The sequence below is a fragment of the Opisthocomus hoazin genome, chromosome 10, assembly GCF_030867145.1.
Source record: "Opisthocomus hoazin isolate bOpiHoa1 chromosome 10, bOpiHoa1.hap1, whole genome shotgun sequence".
Classification (NCBI taxonomy): domain Eukaryota; kingdom Metazoa; phylum Chordata; class Aves; order Opisthocomiformes; family Opisthocomidae; genus Opisthocomus; species Opisthocomus hoazin.
This window is the reverse complement of record NC_134423.1, coordinates 28,666,340-28,688,862: the sequence shown is the minus strand read 5'-3', so window position 1 is coordinate 28,688,862 and position 22,523 is coordinate 28,666,340. Positions and strand designations below refer to the sequence as shown.

At 38.5% G+C, this 22,523-nt stretch overlaps 1 protein-coding gene across 7 annotated transcripts in view; it reads right to left on the bottom strand.

The window, feature by feature from the left end:
- The window catches only part of MEF2A (myocyte enhancer factor 2A), a 94,013-nt gene that overhangs the window by 30,388 nt on the left and 41,102 nt on the right, over window positions 1-22,523 (bottom strand). For all 7 annotated transcript variants that reach the window (XM_075432070.1, XM_075432067.1, XM_075432074.1 and 4 more), the window contains exon 3: window positions 20,642-20,845. In XM_075432070.1, coding sequence (XP_075288185.1) covers window positions 20,642-20,845 — 204 coding nt within the window. The remainder of the gene's footprint in view (window positions 1-20,641; window positions 20,846-22,523) is intronic.

The following is a 22,523-nucleotide window of genomic DNA, read 5'->3' as shown; positions in this document are numbered from 1 at the left end:
TTAAAAGATATTTATATTCCTTGTTTTCTTTTTCACCCTTTTACACAATCAGAAATTTTTCTTTGCAAGTTCTCATTTATAACAAAACAGTGTTTACCACCTATGGAAAAATCTTTAATGCTTCAAAAAAGTTTCAAGAGGAGAGCAATATAAATTTTTAAACAGGTACACATTAGCAGTACATAAGGCAGCAGTAGGACTAAACAGGCATGAAGGGGGTTGTGTGTTTTCTTTTTTACCAATATTCTATGAATTTTACACTAAAAACCCTAAGGATTCAAGATCTGCAAGCTGAAGTTGTCAGCACCATAAAGAAACTGCATTCATTTTCCTACAGAAGCTATGTGAATTTCTGGCGGAAAAAAACAAACTATGTTTTGGTTTAGACTATAGTATTCATCAGTATTTTTTCTTAAAGTGCTGTCTACTCATTTTTAGTACAAGAAATACACCAAACTTTCTCACTATTCATATATATACACAAAACACTGCCTATTTCTACTTCAGTTTTAAAGCAGTGCTTGAAAATTCAATTATGCTGTCTGAAATTCTTTAATATCACAGGTCACCATAAGCTGTAATTCCTTCTCAAGTTTCTTGGCTTGCTCGGCATATCGCACACGGTATCTGGAACTCCCACGAACACGCAGCCCCTAACTCAGCAGATGGGGAGAACAGGTGTCGCTGCCCAGCGCCTGTCCCCGCGCCGACCCGCGCCTCCGCCAATCCGCTGGGCACCGACCGCGACTTGGCCATACAAGGGCTGGCCGCTCAAGGTCGGAGCCCCTTATCCCTCTCCCAGCGCGTCCTAACAAGTCAGCCTGCCAGTCTTCTGCACTTTGGTATCAGTAGGGAAAATGTTAACGCTGTATAATCTGGATTACGCTTAACCCCTGCAACCCACAGAATTCTGTAAATAGAATTCAAATATGTCTTTACATGGGGATGAGCGTCAACACGCATATGCAGTGCCCAAGACAATTAATTAGAAGCTGTATTTAGCTACTATAAAGAAAGACCTTGCAAGAAATACACAGCCTGTCTAGCAGACCTCCTTTGAGAAGAATATTAGAGCCACTTTAAGTACTGCAGCACGGGACTTTCATTCGTGCTCCTTTCAATATCCCAAAACAATCGAGTGAAAGCTTTGAAGCATAAGGCTGCCAGTTCAGCCTCCTGGATCTGCCTGAAAACTATACTCCAAGTTCTAAAATAAAGGAAGAGAATTCGTTAAATATAAAAATGCATCCTTCCTCTTAGCGACTGGTTATTTTTGTTTTTGATAACAATGGGGTTAACTCTGCTTTGACTCATGAGGAAGGAAAATGCCTCAGTATCTCCCATTTCAGATTCTGGAAACCTTCACTCCAGATGGAGTTCCTGTCATTGTGGAAGGATTCAAGCCACGGTTCACTGTTACAGATAATAAGTCTGGGTCTGATATCCAAAGCTCTGTCTCCTTATCGCTAAAACACGAACTGCCACTTAGAGGATCTAACCATAAAAAGACTGCCAACTTTATCATTGCCCAGTAACATAATAGTAAAACATTTCAACTCGGTGGCTCGTACTAACAAGTGGAATGCTGTAATCTGTTCACACAGCCAGGCGAAGCCTACGCGAGACAGCCCAGCCGCAGCTTTCTCACAGGCTCCAGAGTGCGACGTGATAACGGGCCCCGCTCGGGGGAAAACAAGGAGGCCACGACTGCTGGGAATCGCTCTGTGGGGACGCAGGAAAGGCAAACTCCATAAACAAGCAGTGACTCCAACCTCGAGATTCGCTATAGCTGAAATCTGTTATTTCTCCAAGTAACGCAAGTAACTCGCCCTCCCTGAGCTATTTCCAAGATATCATCATGGAGACTGAAATTTTATTAACTCTGAACATAGGAGGGGGTGAAGAAAAAGTACCAACTAGTGAGACCTAATAATATTTGTGTAACATGAAGAGAGTTTTATTTCTCTGCTGTGGTACACAACCTTGTTTAGAATAAAATCCAAGGTTTTGCAGGTGAGGCTAATAAACATAGAACAAAAATTTTCTTACTACAGCAAGAGGGAAAAAGAACATTACAGTTCAAGGTCTGCTATTGGATACCCACTGCAATTACCTTCTGGTATTAAGTCTTATTTTCCAGAGCATCTAAGGGAACGTGTAGCCTTTTGAGTTAATCTGTATTACTTTCCACTTCCTCTAAGACTCAGCCAAAATAACTGGAAAATGTTCCAACACGTTTGCCAACGCGCTGTATTGTCTCTTCAGTAACCGAGATGGTGCAGCTTTGATATTAGACTGGATTAACTAACTGATGAGAGCAAAGTACTGATTCTTGTCAGGAAATAATGCAAAGTATTTATGATGAACCAAGGCAGGTATAAAATCTTTTTTTAGAAGAATCAAGCAAACACAACAATACAGTTGTGTGAAACACAAAGTCGCTATACAAGTGCTCCAGACAGCTGTGGTCATCTTGATATTGCAGCATGACCCAGAAGTTTTAAAGCACTTTTGTTCCACTGTGTAAAACTGAAATATGCAATACTATGGCCATTAGCTTAATAATGATTTCTTTTCTTTTTTTTTTGAGTGGCAGAGCTTAGAAAATATTCTATGAGAACAGCTGGACTAGCTGTGACAGGTTTAAATATTACATTCAAGCACATGGCACAAGAGCCCAAATATTTTCCTGAACTCGCCACATATATGCAAAATACTTTTTAACTGCACTACATTTTTGCTAGTTTAAGAAAAGAATCATGCCTTGGCAAGAAGCATCTAACAAACAGAAGAAGGGCTTCTTGCAAAACAACAACAAAAAACATAATTAGCTTCTCTCTACAATCCAACATAAATTTTACTAAAATCGATAATACAGATACCAAAGAGTACAAAAATACAACAAAGTTATTTACTGTATAATCAGCAAAGATGATATTCAACCATCAGTGTAATTATCTTAGCACAGGCTTCCTTCCACAAAATCCAACAGAGAAACATGAAACGCAGGAGCTTCAAGCCTGCTGAGTCTCCACAGCGTGAAACCAAGTCACCACCTTCTCCAAAGCTTGTTCCAGCCCAGCCGCACACAGCTTCTCTTACACAAACTTACACGGGCTCAACATGCTGGGCCTCAGCAGTTCTGCAAACCAGACGCTCTGAACTAATAAACAGATTGCCACTACCAGAGAATAAGTCAAGTGACAACCCCCAACTGTCCTGCTCCCCATGAAAGATTCTGGCTTTTATACCCGACTCTGACAGGAGATGCTGCTAATGGTTAAACGTGCACGGTCAGCATGTTCTGTGCTCCCATTCACTGAGTGTGGTTAAGAAGCCAAGACTTCACAGAATCACAGAATGGTAAGGGTTGGAAGGGACCTCTGTGGGTCATCTAGTCCAACCCTCCTGCCGAAGCAGGGTCACCCACAGCAGGCTGCACAGCACCGCGTCCAGGCGGGTCTTGAATATCTCCAGAGGAGACTCCACAACCTCCCTGGGCAGCCTGGGCCAGGGCTCCGTCACCCTCAGAGGGAAGAAGTTCTTCCTCGTGTTCAGCTGGAACTTCCTCTGCTTCAGTTTGTGCCCACTGCCCCTTGTCCTGTCACTGGGCACCACTGAAAACAGCTTGGCCCCATCCTCCTGACTTCTGATATTAGTGATCTGGGCTCCTTACCAGCTCTGGCAAAACTGTAGAGAATTTGATTATGTTCATTGTCGCTTCAGGAAATAATATTTTTCTGCCGTTGGGCAAAAAAGTAAGATTACCTTATAGGTAAAAAGTGTTACAAAGTGCAAAAAAGTGTCAGTTCATTCAAAACATTTTCAGTGTTGGTTTTCTTGCAACATTACACAAAAAGGAAATGGTTGTTGGTATCTATGCTACTATGTATCATGTTAACAGCTCTATTTTTTCACTTAATATTGGAGCTGGCCAAACAGGATTTTTCTTTGTGTTTCACCCCAAGTCATAAGGAAAAATATTTCCATAATTTAACTAAAACTGACGTGAAAAGTGATTTCCCTCAGAAAAGGCAAACCTTTCAGTTCAAACCAGTGGCTAGTTCTGTTTCTGTCGTTGCAGTCAGAGCATGGAAAAGCTGTGAAGCAGCACAAAGTTGGAGTAAATACTCCTTTAAAAAATCGTAATTTAAAAAAGTAAGTATTCCTCAGGCCTGAAGTAATGGAAGAGGCTCTGCTAGTACTGCCAAATACTACTGCTGCTCCAGTAGGCACGTACACCACGGTTATCAAAAGGATAACCAAACAGTTGCCTGATGCTCTAGAGAGCTGCCACGCCATAGTCAAGAGGGAGACGACACTGCTGCCACTGCACCAAATCCCAAAGGCTCCTCACCCCCAAAAGCTGCCGCCAAGTGCTCACATAGCTCTGTGTAGGAGGGACGGGACCGAGCACCACTCTGTCATCCACGATGGGAATAACGATAAGATCACGGCGGCAAAAGGTTGTCAAGTTGCAGTCACACCAATAAAACGCAGAAGCCAGAACCATTAGCCCAGGCTGCAATACTGCTTTTCGTATCAACGCTCAGGAACAAAGAAAAATAATTCCTAAAATTGAGATCCAAGGACAACCAAGAGCTATTTAGCCACGCCACAGCCTACAGGATCAGCCTCGTGCTCCATCTCTGCAGATGATTATAGATTCATGCTGTAAGGTCATTTCCCCGTGCTTTAAGGGAACTGTGAAATCTCTGTGGGAGCAGTTTGACAAGCTGACGGACAGGAACAACTTACTGCCACAGAGTGCAGGATCCAAGAGACCACCCTTACGCCAGCTCTGGTGTTTGCTCGAGCCTGCAATAAGTCATTTTTTCTTCACTAAAACGACAGAAAATTCTCCTTGGCCACTCTAGCTTTTTTTTTGGCTGGGTTCGTTTTCAGTTGTAGCAGGAATAAGGTGGGTTTCCAGGGTATGCGCTGAGCACCACAGATACAAAGTAGGCATAGGGAATGGCCTGTCCTTCCTGGCAGCAGCAAGCATTGCCTCAGCCACCACCGATAATCACATCCTACTTAAAAAGCCGCACCTTTTTTCTGAGATATTCACAAAATGAAGGACAAATACAGTAGTCAGAGCACCAGACTCCCACCCAGTTTTCATTCTTCTTATGTGAAACTTCAGTGAGAGAAAACAGGGCACATTAATGCAGTTCAGCTCCCTTCCCACTTCGGAGAGAGACTTCAGCTGGCAAGAACTACATGTATCACTCCAGACTTCACATACAGCAAACACTCATGCTGAAAGCATGACAATTGCTTTATTTGCTTCCTGCTACATACTAGTGCCAGGAAGTTGAGTCTAAAACCAGGCTGGATTCTTCTTCTTCTGTAACACAAAGTCTTTCACTTTCATCACCCTGAACAATACTACACAGTGTATCATTCTTTACATACTGTTGTTTCTCCCCTACTATGTATGAAAAAATACTCAACTATCTGAGGAGAATTCTTAGTCATGGAAAGCTATTTATAGTTTTTAAACTTTCTGCAGGTCACTTTGGCTTCAGAAGCATCATCATTCCATAACAACACGGTTCTGCAAAGTTGGAGTTTGACCCTGCAAGCGCTGGGCATTTGAATTTTACCAACGTCTAAAACAAGCAGGAGTGAATCCAAAGTGCAGCGTATACATCAAAAGTGAACAGCCAGACAAAAACGGTATAATTCAACTCAGTAACAGTTTTCTGTGTTTGAAGCTCATCAACATTATTTCTATAGACTTCAATTTCTTTTTTTCAGTTAGATGTACTGGATTATTTTATGTCAGGTTTACAAATTCTGTAGATTTTCCTCAGGCTCTATTAATACTCTCAACTTCAACCACTGAAGCATCTGCAAATTTCATTATGAAGCTGTTTTCCTTTCCTTTGAGTTAGGAGGCTACTTCAGCTTAGCCCTAATACTACTCCTTTCAAAACTCCCAACGCATTCTGAATCACACTTTGCTACGCTATCAGTTAGAATTTCACTTTCTAATTACAGCCACAAATACATACATCCCAAAACAGCACAGTAAAGCAGAGTGGTGCCCAGCTTTCAAAACTTTAGTGAAACGCACAGGAGTTCAAATTCGATTATGACAGATATTTCCACGAGCTAATCACCTTGGACAGCTTAATTTCTTAAAGAACAAGGCCCCACCAATCCTTCTGGTAAGCTCCCCAACCATCATAATATATACTCAGTAAAATCTGAGGAATCGATGTACTCTACCTCTAGCTTACTTAAATAATATTTTCTATACTTGTGCTCAACTAACATTGGTATTTCAAAAGTAAATAATTGATATTATGCAAAAATACCTAGGCATCAAAAATTCTGAGTACAGTACTTCAATAAAGTTTGCTACAGTAATTATATTTCTTGGCCAAATATTACAGCATGTTGGGGAAAAAGGAGGTTTAGGAGTAATTACTTCTTCCTGGATTTTACCAAAAAAAAAAAAAAAAAAAAAAAATTACAAGCCTGCCCAGCAAAAGGCCGTAAAATACAAGGAGGAGTCCTGTAGACAATGCTCTGCTATGTCCAGTTTTAGACAACGGTATTTATCATTTACAGATGAAAAATGTTCATGATTTGAAATTTTATCAGTGTCCCTGTTACATACCACTCTAAGAAAAGACACAGTCTTGTTTCAAACGCTGGAGCACTTCCAGTATCTGGCAAATTTTAACATGTATCCTGAGCTTGCCAAACATGAAAGCTAGCTGTCAAATTCCTCCAAGATACGATAAAGATGGCACTCAGGATTCAACCTCTCATTTATATAAAATAACACATTCTAAAGGTTTTTAGATGGGATACAGTATGAAGCTTAAATTCTAGCTTGAAGCATCTTTGCTGTGAAACATTATTTTAAATAGATAAACCACAAGCAATTACTAAAGAATAATAATTTTACAGCCTATGAAATCTGCTCTTCTTTTCACCCCCAGAATATTGCACAATGCACTGGACTACGAGACATAGGTAGGGAAGTTCCTTATTTATATTTGATTTTTAAGAAACACTGCCTGTAAACTGTGAACTTTCTGATGCAGTTGCTGACCTGCAAACAAGATGGATTGCTCATTCCTAAATTAACTTCTTGAGATTTAAAATTATTAGTAATCCATTAGCACCAATACTACTGTTTCCACAGTCAAAGCTAAGCCAAGCTCTCAAAGTCTGACATTTGATGTATTTGTCTTTGTTTCTCTTTCTATACAACTTACTAGATTACCAAATTTTATACCACTGAGCAGGTTTTCATTTTACCTGTTTTATAGAAAGTACCATCAACTGGATTTTTCCATTAAAGAGTACTAAATTGCCAGTCTAAGTCAATCTTATTCAATCTTTTTTATTAAAATGAAAGACAAAGTAGATCTATATTTATCTTCAGGAAGCAGAAACTATTCCTTAGCACATAAATATATTTTATAGTCCTTTCAGGAAATGCATTCTGCAGCAAACAAAATTAATGGTAAAACCAAGCAAAACACAGTTCTATGTTAGATGGTTCAAAGAGAGATTTTATGGTACATAAATGCTTTTTTCAATCCTCACTCAAGTGACAACATATATATGTGCATATACATCTTCCCATACATACCTCTTCACATACTTGCAATGGTTAAAATATAAATCAGCAACAGCAGTAGCTGACTGAATGCCTCCTTTGAGCAACAGTATATTGCAGATAAGCCATATGGAACATGAAGTTTCCAAGTGTAGCAACCCATCTGCATAATATCCTTCATAATCTTTTAGAAGTTCTTCAATAAAAATATTATCTCCTACTCATGATTTGCCAAGACAAATTTTCTAAACTCTGATTACAATTCAATGATATAAAAAGAATGGGTTTCTTCTGGTCCACCTGCCTTTGCAGTAACATCAAATTGTTGTTTCAAACATTTCTTGTCCTGAATTTTTCCTTACAGCTTAATAATTGGAAAGGATAACAGAAACTATTTCAAAGTCTAGGTACTCAAGATAACGTTATCAAAACAGTAATTACAACACAAATAGCAACTGCTCACAAAGAAAATGTTTAGTGGATTCTAAGGATTTATACTATTATTAAAATACCATTCACATGTAAGATTATAGGAACTGGCTACTCCAATGTCTATCAGAACAAGCTTCAATTACTTTTAATACTGGGATGAAAATGTCATTTTGTTTCACCTAAAAAGGTGTTGAACTGTATAGACAAATAGCTAAAAGTATGTGTGGGCATATTTGTGTGCTCTGAACAGGTGTGATGTGTGTGGACACATATACAAGCATTAACCCAGTTCATAACATTGCCGCAGAATATTTACCAAAAAAATCCCAAAATAAGCAAGTTTAACAGGACAACTGCAAGCAGATACTTGAAAACGCCTACTGAGATAACTATGTACAACAGGAAGCCTCTCCAGAAACTAAGCAGGGTACAGGCAGATACATCTCTATTTTCACTGAATTAAAATAATTAGAAAGTACGACTTCAAGACACAAAGCTGTAATAAGTATGTCACAACTCATGTTTTGAATACTGAACTTCTCAGTTATGTGTCAAAGGAATATACTTAACACGTTTTTGCTTGCATAACCTTCACTTAGATTAAATTACTCAAAAGCCAAAGCACCTCCTTGAAGACTGTCCTTAACCTAACCTGAAAAGGGTGAGGGAAACCAAAGGTGGGACCTAGAGAGGTAGAGAGAAAAGACTGCATGGGAATCAGGGACGGTGAAATATGAGTAAGCTTTATCGTGTGTAATTCATGTCAATACATGAACTTCCTATTGACAATAACTGATAAATAATTCCAGTAAAACATCATTTAAATGTTAAAATTTGCACTACTTCTAATTTAACGAACTTAACTAATGTTCCATCGTGTATAGTATAAATTACTGACATGTAAGCTCCCACATGAAATACTACATCACTGATATAACAAGATGTAATAACTATCACTGGTAAGTCACAAAAAGACATTAACACTGTATGCGTATTGCTTTACAAGTATTATAAAGAACAAGCATGATACAATACAATAAGTACTGTTAGGAGATTCGTAGGTCTGTACCACAAGAACTACCACCATAAATACTCCTTTATTCAGGTGATAAAGCAGTTACTATGCAAATGTACCAGGTGAAAGGATCAACAGGAGGTCCTTTGTTCAAGTCAGTGTTGAGAATGTTACAGCCTGGCTGGGCCACACTACTTGCAGTAGAACACTGGCAATGAACAAACCACAATCTCAGTCATACAATCAAAAGTATCTCATCACACCCATGTGTCAGTTACATGATTGGGAGGTTTTACGAGAGTACAAAGATTTAGGCCAATTTTTCTTTGAGGCTAGAGACTCCTCCAGTCCTGTTCTGCAGAAGCACCATCAGTTTAAGGCCCAAACATTAGGATTATTCGAGTAAAGCATTAAAAACTTCTCAACAAAAACACCACATGTAAACATGCTACGGTCTGAAAGGTAACTAGGAGTGAAGCATCCTATAGTTCCATGGAATCACAGAATGGCTTGGGTTGGAAGGGAACTTATAGATCATCCAGTTCCAACTCCCCTGACATGGGCAGGGACCCCTTCCACCAGCCCAGCATGCTCAGAGCTCCATCCAACCTGGCCTTGAGCACTACCGGGGTGGGGCAGCCACAGCTTCTCTGGGCAACCTGGGCCAGGGCCTCACCACCCTTCACAGTAAAGAATTTCTTTTTTATGTGTAATCCAAATCTCCCCTTTTTCACTTTTAAGGCATTACACCTTATCCTATCACTACGTGCCTGTGCAAAAAGTCCCTCTCCAGCCTTCTTCTAGGTCCCTTCAGGTACGGGCAGGCTGCTATAAGAGCTCCCTGGAGCCTTCTCTTCTCCAGGCTGAACAGCCCCAGCTCTCCCAGCCTTTCCTCATAGCAGAGGGGTTCCAGCCCTAGGATCATTGCTGTGGCCTCCTCTGCCCCACTCCAACAGGTCCACAGGCCTTTCCTGTGCTGCTGACATTCTCCCTCATTTTTCACAGTTTATGCTAAAACACTGGTTGATGAACAGCAACGATCAAGAAGCTAGCACTTCTGCTGCCCCTTCTGCAAGGTGGTTTATCACTGGCAGATTGGCAGGGTTGACAGCTGAAGACACTAGCAAACCCATGAGCTTGAAAGTCAAAAGCTGGGGTTACACTAACTCTCCACTGAAATCAAGACTATCATGAGAAAGAACAGTTATTTGTCTTACTGTAGTTTCAGGAGATGCATTGTTCTGGGGTCTATTCCTTCCACGCACAGCTTGTGCAAAGTCACTCCTCATTAACAGATGCCATGGTCTTCACTTTAAAATTGCGAAGTAAAAATATACTCTTCTAACTGTCAATACAGAATTTCAAAAGCACCAAATTCTGCAGCAACACAAGGGCTGCAGAATATGAGACCAGCACAGCTTGAACAACTTGTTAAAATAATTACGTCTGCGTGTGACTGCCTGCATGAACTCCAGCATTAGCAAGCAGTGAGCTGTTACACATTTTCTTGAAGACAGTTTTCAATCCTACTTAACACCACGTCTCCAGAACAGCAAAATCCAGAACCGATCTTTGATATGCATGTCCTGAGGAGTGGGTGTGAGAATTAGACTTTGTGTCTCTGCCCTATAAAATTCAAAACTAAAAACGTTCTCCAAACACGCTGCAGAATCAGTTGGAAAAACATCAATTGCACAGCTGGGAAATAAATACAGGACTTCATAACAGAGGAGAATCACTGTTTTTATGTAGCTGACCAGCAGCACTAAAAACAGTCTCCAAAGAAAGTGAGAGGTATGTGTTGTTCACCAAGAATAGAAGCTATATATAATAATAATAATAAAAAAAACTAAAACATGCTTTAATTAAGTCTGATTCTTTGGAATGTTTTATCCAAGTCTGCAATACAAACAAGATACAAAAATGGAGCCTTAATCGTCCTTTGCTTCTACAGGAGGATGGCAAGCAAGAGGCATAGGATGTAGGAATCACTCTAACAAACCCTCAGGGGCCAGAGAATATCAGATGCAAGATAGATCCATAAAGAATCTCTCAAAACACTCTTACTTACTCCACTTGAAAGTGCATGTTTATTTTACAAATGTCTGGAACATATTCTGGACGTATTCTAGCTTCTACAGTTCACAGTTTATATTTGTGAAGAAAGGTGAAGTAAATCTGGTACTACTATCTAGTAATTTGCAATATAAACCAAAGTTGAGGGTAGTTTTCATAGGGAACACATGAGAAATACTTACAATAGCCATAACCTAAAATAAGACACAGATTCCACCTAATGGCAAGTTTTATATCGTAAGCCTCATTCAAAAGCACAAAATTCTAAGTTTTCTACAGTAAAATGAGCAAAAGCAAAAGTTTTCTTTATTCAAACCTTGTCCTAGTAAGTTACACGAGCACAGTGAAAACAAGTTTTGCTCTTACTGCTTTCGGCTGCTGAATATTTTGATTTATTCCAATTACATCTAGATCCTGCACACTGCAAAGGAAAGCACAAAAATCACATGAACTAAAGGTAGTTAACGTTATGTAATTAGAATCCAAAATATTCATTATATTCTTTAGCATTGTTAGCTATTCCTGTTTTCAATGGTTAATATGTCTGGAAGTTCAATCAGACACAAAATCCTTAGATCATCCTAATTGAAGTATTAACAAATCATGTTACCACAAGAAACTGAGGAAAGAACCTTTAAATAGTACTACTTTTTCTAGATATAGTCTACACTTGAGGATTACAATGACAGGCTTATATCACTGACTGGCAGGACAGGACACTGTACAGTCATGCCCGTAGTCATGTCTGTCACATTCAGAACTGTTCTAAGAACTAGTGCACATCTCTGGGAACTTTACTGACTATGAGTAGCTTGTAGCTACACATGCAGGTAGTGATGGGAATTGAATCAAGCCATGCTTTAAATTGTTTGTTAAAGAAAACCGTTATCTGTGCTCACAAAAATTGCTACCTAAGTGTCCCAACTAGTGCTACTCCAGCTCTGCTTAGAACTTGCATCTTCCAGACTACCATGTTAACAATTCATTTACTATACCTATTAAGCTACATCTATTTATTGTTCTTTTGGGTTTCATGTCAAATTAAAAAAAAAAAGTTAACAGCATTTGATGGAGGCAGGAAGGAGAAGGAGGGAGAAAGTTTAATGTATTAGTTACATTTTCTCATCAGATAACTGGAAGAACGTGGTAGAACGAGCAGAAGAAATTATCTCCGGTCCATGAACAGAATTTAAAACACCGGCCAAGCATCTAGCTCACAGGACAATTAACCATCTCATTTAGACAACCAGGTCAAAACACTGATAGCTTGCAATGAGGAAAGGAAAGACTTAGGTATTTTCTTTTTACTAACGACATCTGGACCTATGATATCACCAATTCTCCTTCAGAGAGAGACAAACATAAATGGGGAAAATTAATTCTCAGAGAGAGAAACACACGATTACGACCAACTCAACTCTTTGTGTGTCTCCTAGATGAAATACAGAGTTATCCTGGTTCTTAAAATACATCCACATCACCTATCAGCTGGACTGCTTCTGCAGTTTTCAGTAGGCAGGTACTATACAAAAAGTCCTCTACTAGTATTTGACATAGATTTAAGATTTTGGTCATCACAGCAGCACAGCTTCCTGCAGAGCCATCTGATTTGATTCGAGATTCTACTGATGTACAGCCAAGTAAGCTGTCATCCATCAATTAAGTGATTCGCTTTTTCTGTTAAGTTTATTAAAAAAATGAGAACATCACAGCGAATCTCATTTCACAGCTTTAAGACAAGCTCACTACTGTAACTGTCATAGCACTGTCATAGAACAGAGAGCAATCAGAACTGGAACTACATAAAATTGCCAGCGGTAATACAACAGCTAATGACAACCATCATTAGCAAGAGACTTCAGAAACCATACATAAGATGCACTCTAGAAAACTTCACTTAGATGTATATATATGCACTTCACTTAGTGACTAAAGCTGGAATTCGTTGAAATTCAGAACACCAGTACAGCATGGTAAGTTTAAAACACCAGCACTGTTTTAAAATGTAGAAAAAAATCTCATGTTCTTCACCCTAAAACACTAAATTTAATCACTGGTTTAGATATGAGGGAAGTGTAGCTTTACATTTTTTGTAGGCAAGTCAAAGCTGTTAAAAAAAACGAATTAAGTCTATCCTACTTCCGGCAATTCTTTATATGTCAGAAATGAAGGAATGCAAAATAATGTGAACTAGGAACAAAAACTAGCAATGCCAGCTTTCTTAAAGTCACCAACATTCTGTAATTAAAAAGTATATGTACAGTAGTCACCAGTATGCCCATAGCACTTTAAGCATAGCAAGAATATTTTTAAAATGTGAGAATGAACAAACTAATGGTAACAGTAAACAGATCACATAAAACATCTTTGCGGATTAACTGTCGAACTTAATCTCCCAAGTTCAAAAACGCAAAACAAAAAGAGACAGACAGACATCACTACAAGTGGTAACTGTTCTGCTCAGCACAAATAAGTATTTGCTACCTTGACTACATTTTAAACTCTTCAAGGAAGCTGTTTCTTCCTGAACCCTGAGTGGGAAATAAAAACCCAAAACATAACCTGTTTACAAGTCAGGTTTTTAGTAAACACTTTTACTACAAAAAAATAGATTCAAGCTACTATACATATATATATACATGTGTATATTTTTAGATAACTAAATTTTTGATGACTCATATTGCAGACCACTTAAGCATTTATGCATTTTCTCTCTTTTCAAGGTACGCTTAAATGTGAGATTTTAGTCCTTAACCATATATAAAACCTCCTCAATCACCTCCTTAAAATGTCTCAAAGGCATCTGTGCGCCGTCTCAAATTATTTGAGACGTTATATGCAGTACAATTACATTTACATAACCATTTAGCAAATCAAGTCCAATATTGCCTACATTTTCTCAGCATCATGAGCAGATTACAGAGTAATTTCCTTACTTCACTGAAACCATTATTATGCTTCTTCCTTTTGAATGTATACCACTTATTTCCACGGTGTGGTCCATACTAGTTGGAGATGAAAGCAAGTGGCCCAAACAACAAAAGCACATGACAATACTATTTAGAGTACTCATATGTATCCTTCTACCAGCCCAAAGCTTTTCGCTTTTTTCTCTCCACCCTCCACCCCCCACCGAAGTCTAGCCGACTTCTGGCAATTCTCCATCTATCAAATATGAAGGAATGCAAAATAATGTTAACTAATCAGCACTGTCCACCTTCCTACAATCTCTAGTCTGTATCTAACCAACAACATCCATGGCATCGTCTCTCAGCTCTATAAAGCTGTGTTGACATTTCAGGTAAACTTGGGAGATTTTAGTCACCTACATTAAGCACCAGTTTTAATTCTCAACTGAAGCTGGTTGTAGAGCACACTCTTCCTTTTTAAAAACGTTTAAACACTTAACATATAACTTCTCCTATGAAACATTTCAAAGAAATATATTTCTGAAGGATGTGATGCAGTTGCCACCATCTTACCTTTTAGCTTTGAACAGCAAAATACCGAAGCCCAAACTGCTACCCAAAAGCGTATCTAGATTGGATACACCAGGTATCCACCAAGGATGGAAATACGATCAATTAACTGAGCATCTTTCTCATCTAATTTTGTATGTGTGCATACATGTATACTGATATACAATTCCCAGATCTTCCATTTCATATGAATTTCACCCAAATTAAAAAAAAAAAGAATCTATGAACCAATTCAAGTGCTGCCAAAATACCGTAACATCCCATGGTTAGCAAACTACTATACTGTATGACATATCAATAACAGTTCACAATACATATTGGTAATCCATAGTCTGGAAAAGAAGCAATGCAGGGGAGGTGGAGAAAACTAGAAAACTAGAATAAAAAAAACAAAACAAAAAGCTCCTGGTTTATAAACACAGTGTTTCAACACCAACTTTTCTGTTTATGCTCCCCACACTGCTGCACTTGTCTCTTGGCATATGCTCCATCTGGCTGTGGAGATGCATCTGCTTCTTTATGCTGCCGGCTCTACACGTGCAGATGAGCTCCACACGCTTACTCAAAGCTATGATCTGACAACCACATCTCCAATACTATATATGTCTAGGACTAAAGAACACTTATTGCTCCTGTAACAGCTCTTAATTAAAATTTTGTGAAAAGGCAGAGAAATAGAGTGCCCGTTTGGTATTTTAATGCAAGATGATGCACTGAACACAGCTTCTGTAAAATTAAACTGGCTTTTTTACACTACTGTAAGTAGCAGCAGGTACATTTATTTGCTTTCTGTCTCGTTTCTGTCAAACTATGACATGACCACTGTCACACCAAGCCATCACAAATGTTACTTCCTATTAGAGTCAGCATTCCCACGTTGAGAGATCTAATACAAACAGCCAAATCACCTCCTGTAGCTTAAATCAAGAAACAATTATCCTTACTCCAATACAGCAGCCTTTTCACAGGAGTATGTTTACAGTAATTACATTATATTATTTAAATAGACTTGTTATACTTTCTATTTATGATTTTTATTACAGATCATTGCACATTTCAACGACAGCTGTCAATATCTGTGGTATAACCTAAGCCTTACACAGCACATTATACTATACTGAAAACAGCATTAAACGACACAACACAGAAGAGGCTCGTTAACCAACGCCTATCCAAAATTCTCACTGGCACAGATGCCAACCAGCAAAGTAGGTCACATTTTAGACAGGCTCCTAAAAATGAAATCCCCTCAGTTTGATGAGGTGATATCACAGAACGTGCACAACCCACACATGGGCAAGTATAAGTTAAAGAAACCCTGTTTTTCTATATCACTCGAGGAACACCAAAAAGTGAAAGAGATATAAAAAGTCAAGCTAAACAGGCAAAAGCAGCCTGTTTTCAGCCCTTGACTCCCAGAAAAAGCAAGGCTGGAAGAGAGGGAACAACTGAACGACTGATGCTTTCTGAGGCCATCCTGAGGGACAGAAGGACTCAGTGTGGAAGTGTTACCTTGTAGAGAATCTGTAGCAATCTTAACACCCCCTACACTAAAGAAGATTGAACATGAGTGCCTGTTCACTTCCCTCTTCTCCTTTGGATCAAAAAATGATGAATACTCAAGGTCTCAAACTGTCTTTTATACATTAAAACATTCTGTCGACCATATGGATACAGAATCCTGATAGAACCTGACATTCTTCCCATTTCACTCTGCAGAAGCACTCTGCTTCTTTCTTCAAGAAAAATAATTACTTGCCAAGAATAATGTGTTACAGAAGAAAAGTCCATGAACATTAAAACATCAAATGTTGTAACACCTACAGCAAGCCCTTCAAATCATAGACAGTACTTCAGTGTAACAATCTTCAACTGCGCTATTATGGCTTTGTAAAACGAAATACACGACCCTAATATTTCAAGAATTCAAAGCACACACTGAATGAAAATTTCAGGGTTTTTTTTCCAACATCCCTATATGGTCCATCTAATCTGTGCAAAAGCACTAGCTTTCATCCAAATAACCACGAAAAAATAAGATGAATGAAACCTTCTTGTATAACCCAACAAAACCTCTCTCATCTGATATGAAAAAGACCACATTCTTCAAGAGCAAGACACACCAAGGAATTTTTTGAATGGTGATTTATCTTTCTGAAATTGTATGAAAAGGTTATTTTGGAATATGAACAGGATACATTTCTTCCTTTCATGAGGCTTAAAGGCAACATTACCTTCACCACCTCTTGAGTAAATGGCTTTTACTAAAACGTCGGGAGATCACCACTCATAAGCAAAGTTTCACTGTCCTCACCAACATCAGCTGTGTTCACCTTGAATGCTTCAGAGGGATGCAGAAATTAATCTAAAAAACCCATTAGAGCAATCGTGCCTGATCCTGATAAGCACAGAGGTTTTTACACAGATCTGTGTATATTCCAAAGATTTCGAGTGTTTCAAACAATCCTGTTTTCCCTGTTCACCTCTTTTTTTTTCCAATGCTGTAAAACAGATTCAAACAGCAATAAAAGCTGAAAATCACAGAGGTTGAGTCCCTGCTAAAAAATGCCACACATTATCCTTTGAAACTGGCTACAAGCTATCTGTTACAAGATCTTCTCCCTTAACTTCAAAAGTAACAAATGACAGAGAAGGGACCTCCCCTAGTATGCTACTGATAGTTTAGAAAGCTTACATTGAAACAAAAACCTGTAACTTGCAATTCCAGCTATTCAAAAGCCTATGATTCTGTCAAGACAGCTGAAAAACCATATTCCTTACACCCGTATCAGTTACTAGTTACCAAGTAGCTACCAAAGGAAAAAAAATATTACGACAAAAACCCATGGAAAGAAATAGGCAAAGAAGTCAACAACTTATTGGTAGTTATACCGCTTAGAAACTGAATGGGGGGGGGAAGGAGGGGACAAGGAAATTGAAAAATGGGACCAACAAAAACACATAAAAGGGACAAAATTAGAAAAGAATAGCTACAGAACAGCAACAGAGCATTCACATCTACAATAACATGTACAGTGAAAGACATAAGCGCACTTATCAAAAAACCTCTAGTATTCATTTAAGATGCCAGTGCTCTCCCTCCTACGATGTTTTCACACAAACATTCCAGCAGCAACAGAAGACACCAAGCTCTGGGCATATAAAAGCAATTTCAATGCCAAAATTGAACAGGAGGCAACTATAAGAGGAAGATGTCTCATCAATTTCACTTAATCATTTACAACATTGCCATCTACCCACTACTGAAAATAAGTAACAGTAGATTTGTTTCTTCCCTTACACAGCTTCTGAGCTGAGTAGAATTAGGTTTCCTTGTAGCACAGCAAAAAACCCTCCTGTCATGTGTATCAGGAACACAGTGGGTCAAGACTACTTTCACCGTGAGTCTACATCACAATAAATACCATCGTCATATTCAAGGAGGCAAGTGAATTACTAAAATGGTACCTAAAATATATACATCAGCTACAACTCCATAACGTGGAACTACTAATTCTAAATTGGTTTAGTATATTTGACAGATTTTTAGAGGGTTTTTTTGTAATTTTTGTTTGTTAAAATAGTATTTCTACATAGGCACAAGAAAGAGAAGCCATTTTACATTGTTCTTTCAGAATGTTTCGAAAATGCTGGCGCTGTAACTTTGCCTCTATGGCACCACAAGCACCCATCAATGGTGGAATTACATGAAGCAGGAGCTTTGGGCAAATCACTACCACTTAAATACAGGAGTCTTACTCTTCCCCCATCTCATCTTTTCTCCCATGTTCCTCCCTACCTGTACCTGCCACTGCACCTGCTCCAAAGCACATCATATGCTCCACTGAACCAATTCAGCTCTGTTGTAAAGCAAAAAATCAGATAATTTTCCACTGAAAAGGAATGTTTTCCTAAATTAAAGACATTATTTACTTACCATGGGAAGCAAACCATCTGAACCCAACCATGAATGATATCTCTTAATTGCCTGAAGAACAATAGCTAATAGACTACAAAGTTACCACACAGGCAGAGCACATCTGAAATGCAGTCAGATGCAAAAAATGAAACTGCAGAGTATCTCTCTGAAATACTGTACACATAATTTTTTTCCTGAATCCAACAGAGAGAAAACGTCTCTCTACCTTACATATATTGAGCTTGCCAGTATTTCAACCTACTGATTTAACTCTCCCATCCAGAACACAGACATAAACTTAAAGAACATATTTTCCCTGCAAAAAGGTATACACTCCCCACTGTGGCTAAATAACTTTCTCCTAAGAATGAAAAAACCTCAAAAACATTTCAAGCAGACTAAAGAGCATACAAGGCCCATGTCACAAGACTGAGAGATGCACTCCTAAATTTTACTGTGTTTGAAAAATGAGATTGAAGTCCAAAATCCTGCACTAGTAAAATACAGCAAATCAACACAGGAAAATCAGAACGAATCTGTAGATGAGTCCTTGCGTGTTCCCCCAGAACAGAAAGTGTATATGCACTTGGGTACCAACTGCATTTTTTTTTTTTATATAGTTGTCAGGGGCCAAATGCCTGACACTGGTTTAAAAAAAAAAAAAACAAAACCACACACACAGAAAAAAAAAATCAACACTAACAAAACCCCAAAAAACTATAGGCAGCCTTGCATGGAAATTATTTTGGAAGAGGTTCTTACTCCTCACAGTGTGAAGAAGCACTATTACCACAACTCACAACACAAAGAGATCTTAGATGCAGAACAACAATCAGCCTGGCTAACCAACTTGCTTGCATCCCTATCAGGTTCAAGTCTGTCACAATCAAAAGCTCATCTTGAAAGAATTAGGTTCTCCCTCCTCTTCAGTGGCTATCCCTTATTTATACTAATGCAGTGACAAACTGATACTCCTTCAACTCTTCAAAGCTTGTATTATCCCTCTCAATAGTACTCAAAGCTGAAGACAGAAGTTGGGGAGGTTTTCTTTCTGATCATGAAAGGCAGCTGACAAACTAGCAGAAAATTTTCTCAGAAAGAAATATAAAGCATTTGTCTATTTCCCAGTTTTGTCAATCTGATTTTTGCTTGAAAAATTGATTTACAAGATCAGCTAGTATCCTCCCTGTATTCCGTAATCCCCTTGGCAATAGACTCTTCAGCTATAGAAGGCTAATCACTATTCCTAAATCATTCCTAAAAAGCAAGGCATTTGTTCAGAAGACAACTTCAGAATTTAAATGAAACACTTCAGTCAGCCACCTGTTTTGGTCTATTTACAGGACTACTGGAGACACGACTCTTATCTGAAATGCAGTTACACTACATAAAGGCTCCAACTGCCAAGAAAATCCTTGATTTCTACTCCACCTAATTTAGAAATTATACACTGGAAAGAGTTTCTATTTAAAGCACAAGAATAATAAAAGCAGACAAAACCAATATCTTTGAGTAAATACATTCACACTATTCTATTACTGCAGAAACTGCAGTTGTTCTACTACTATGTTTTAAGTGACATACAGAGATACTGGACAACAAATGTAATTAAGTTCATTTGCTCCACAGATTCACTTTTTTTGTCAGTTTTTTTGGCTGAACAAGGGGCAGCACAGACTGTGGCTGATTTCATCTGTGTGCAGTATCTGGCTGGTAAAGTGGCTGCTACCTCAGAAGAGGTAAGGGACCAGCCGTAATTGTCTGTTAAGCTGAGGGCACTCTTTGGACCTTGTTCTCCATCCAACTGATTTTTTCCATTAAAACCTTCAACACTTCCCCTACCTCCCTCCCCCAGAAAAACAACCATCTTTCACACCTCTATTTCCCCTGCCAAACGTGGCTGAAATCAAACATGTTTCCCAGAAACGGGCAGAGGGCAGATGGGAAAACAACATGGCTGTAAAAACAACTTACTGCCTTAGAGAAACCAGGCTAAAAGCAGTAGTTAACATTTTATGACAAGGTTTTCAAGTTATTGAAGACATTTGCTTAAAATATCTTAAAATACTCTATATTGCTCTATATTTGAAGTTTTAAGGAGATAAGAAAACTGATCTGTCTTTTCAAATTGTTACCTCAACGATATCTGAGTTGGTTCTGCTTTCATGGGGCTCGTTGTATTCTGTATATTTAAGTAGAACTTTGTCCATATCAGTGCTGGCATACTGAAAGAGTTTGTTAGAGCTGTTAAAAATGATGAGTGCTATTTCACAGTCACAGAGTACACTCAACTCATATGCCTTCTTCATTAATCCAAACTTCCTCTTTGTAAAGGTGACCTAGAGGAGAGAGAATAATGGATTTTTTTTAACATGATGAGTTTAAAGGACTACAATCAAGCATTCAAGGAATATACCAATTGAGCCTACACTCTTTACACGTACTAACAAGTGACATAACTGAACATGTGTACAAGCTTAGGAGAACTGCCTATCCTATTTGGGCACCACTTTTAGGGCCAGCGCCCTGTGTTAGACTAAGCTACCCAATTACAAGCCCCAACCCTTCCACTGGTATACAGCTACCAAGAAGAGCTACAGTCTGTAGGATCCTATCTGTTCAACCAATATTGACTTTTCAGGTATCACAATATTTTCTTCTCTGATCATTAGTTATTCTGTAACTAGTTTACTCAAGTAAATAAAGTTCAATAAAATCGAAGAAAACAGCAATATCAATGGAGGCAATACTGTTACTACATAATACGATTTCTAACTACGCAAAGCTAAGAAATATGCTTATTTTGTTGCTATTAAGCCATTTAATCAGATTCACTTATACTTTCAGGCTGTTGTCTACCACCTGGGAACATCACGAAATGATCATTCTGTCCAATCAGACCTGCTGTGGAGAAATAAATCCATTATAGAGCACCACAAAGGAGCATTTGCCCACCAGGGATGGGGGAAAGAGACTTTGTTATAAAAATCAACATCAATTATAAAGTTTTAAAAAATTATTCCTTTCACAAGATGTCAGTTAAGGATGTAAGAGTATCAATGTAGTCAATATCAAGTTCAATGAAACACAAGTCTGATGCTAAGGCCAACTTTTCCTGAAGGACTGTATTTTTACTAAATGTCCTCAAGTGTCTCAAAAAGGCATTTAATCTACTACTAGGAAGTTAATGTTCTGAGACCTTTTAAATAAAGATGTTATTTTTGGATCTAGCCTTTCAATCTGAGCTTCAGTGTTAAATGGAAAACCTCTGCCTATGGCCATATTTGCACCCCTGTATTACAAATCAAATTACATGCCTCTGTGACAGGCCAGTGACCTACATGCCCTACATGTTTAACAGACAACAGTCAGAATACTTTTGCAAGATAGGAATGAAGTAAAATACAAGAAAATCAAATCTGTTTCATAGGTTTGTATAGTTTAACATGTTAATTACCTAAGTGTACATCAATTTTATGGAATATGGATGGGAAAATTCTGTATCTCATGCGTATCACTTATTTAATACTACCCATAATACAAAATATACACTACCCTTCCCGCCACATAGGTAGTCTCAGACGGATGCAGACGTACTAACAACCTTATGCACACAGCAAGATGACAATAGCTGTATTATTAAAACAGTATATGTATACTTTGCTCTTCCACCACAAATGTTCGCAAAGGTACACTGGGCCCGAGATTCCTCTCCAGCTATAAAACAGTATCCATGTCTATTAAAAAAGAAAAACACCCCCCCTAAAAACCCCAAAACAAACCAACCCCAAAAACCCTGTTTCAACATGTGCCCCCTGCCCCCAAAAATGCATCATGCCTGTGATCTTTGAAAACCTGAATTGTTAACACTCAGCCACAGTAGCAATAGAGGTAATAAACAAAAGACCTAGGAAGATGAGAATATGGAATGTCAGGTGTATTATGATGACCACAGTTTCACATAAGTTCCTGTGCAGTGCTTCTAACTTAGACACTTCACAGGGTTTAAAGACCACT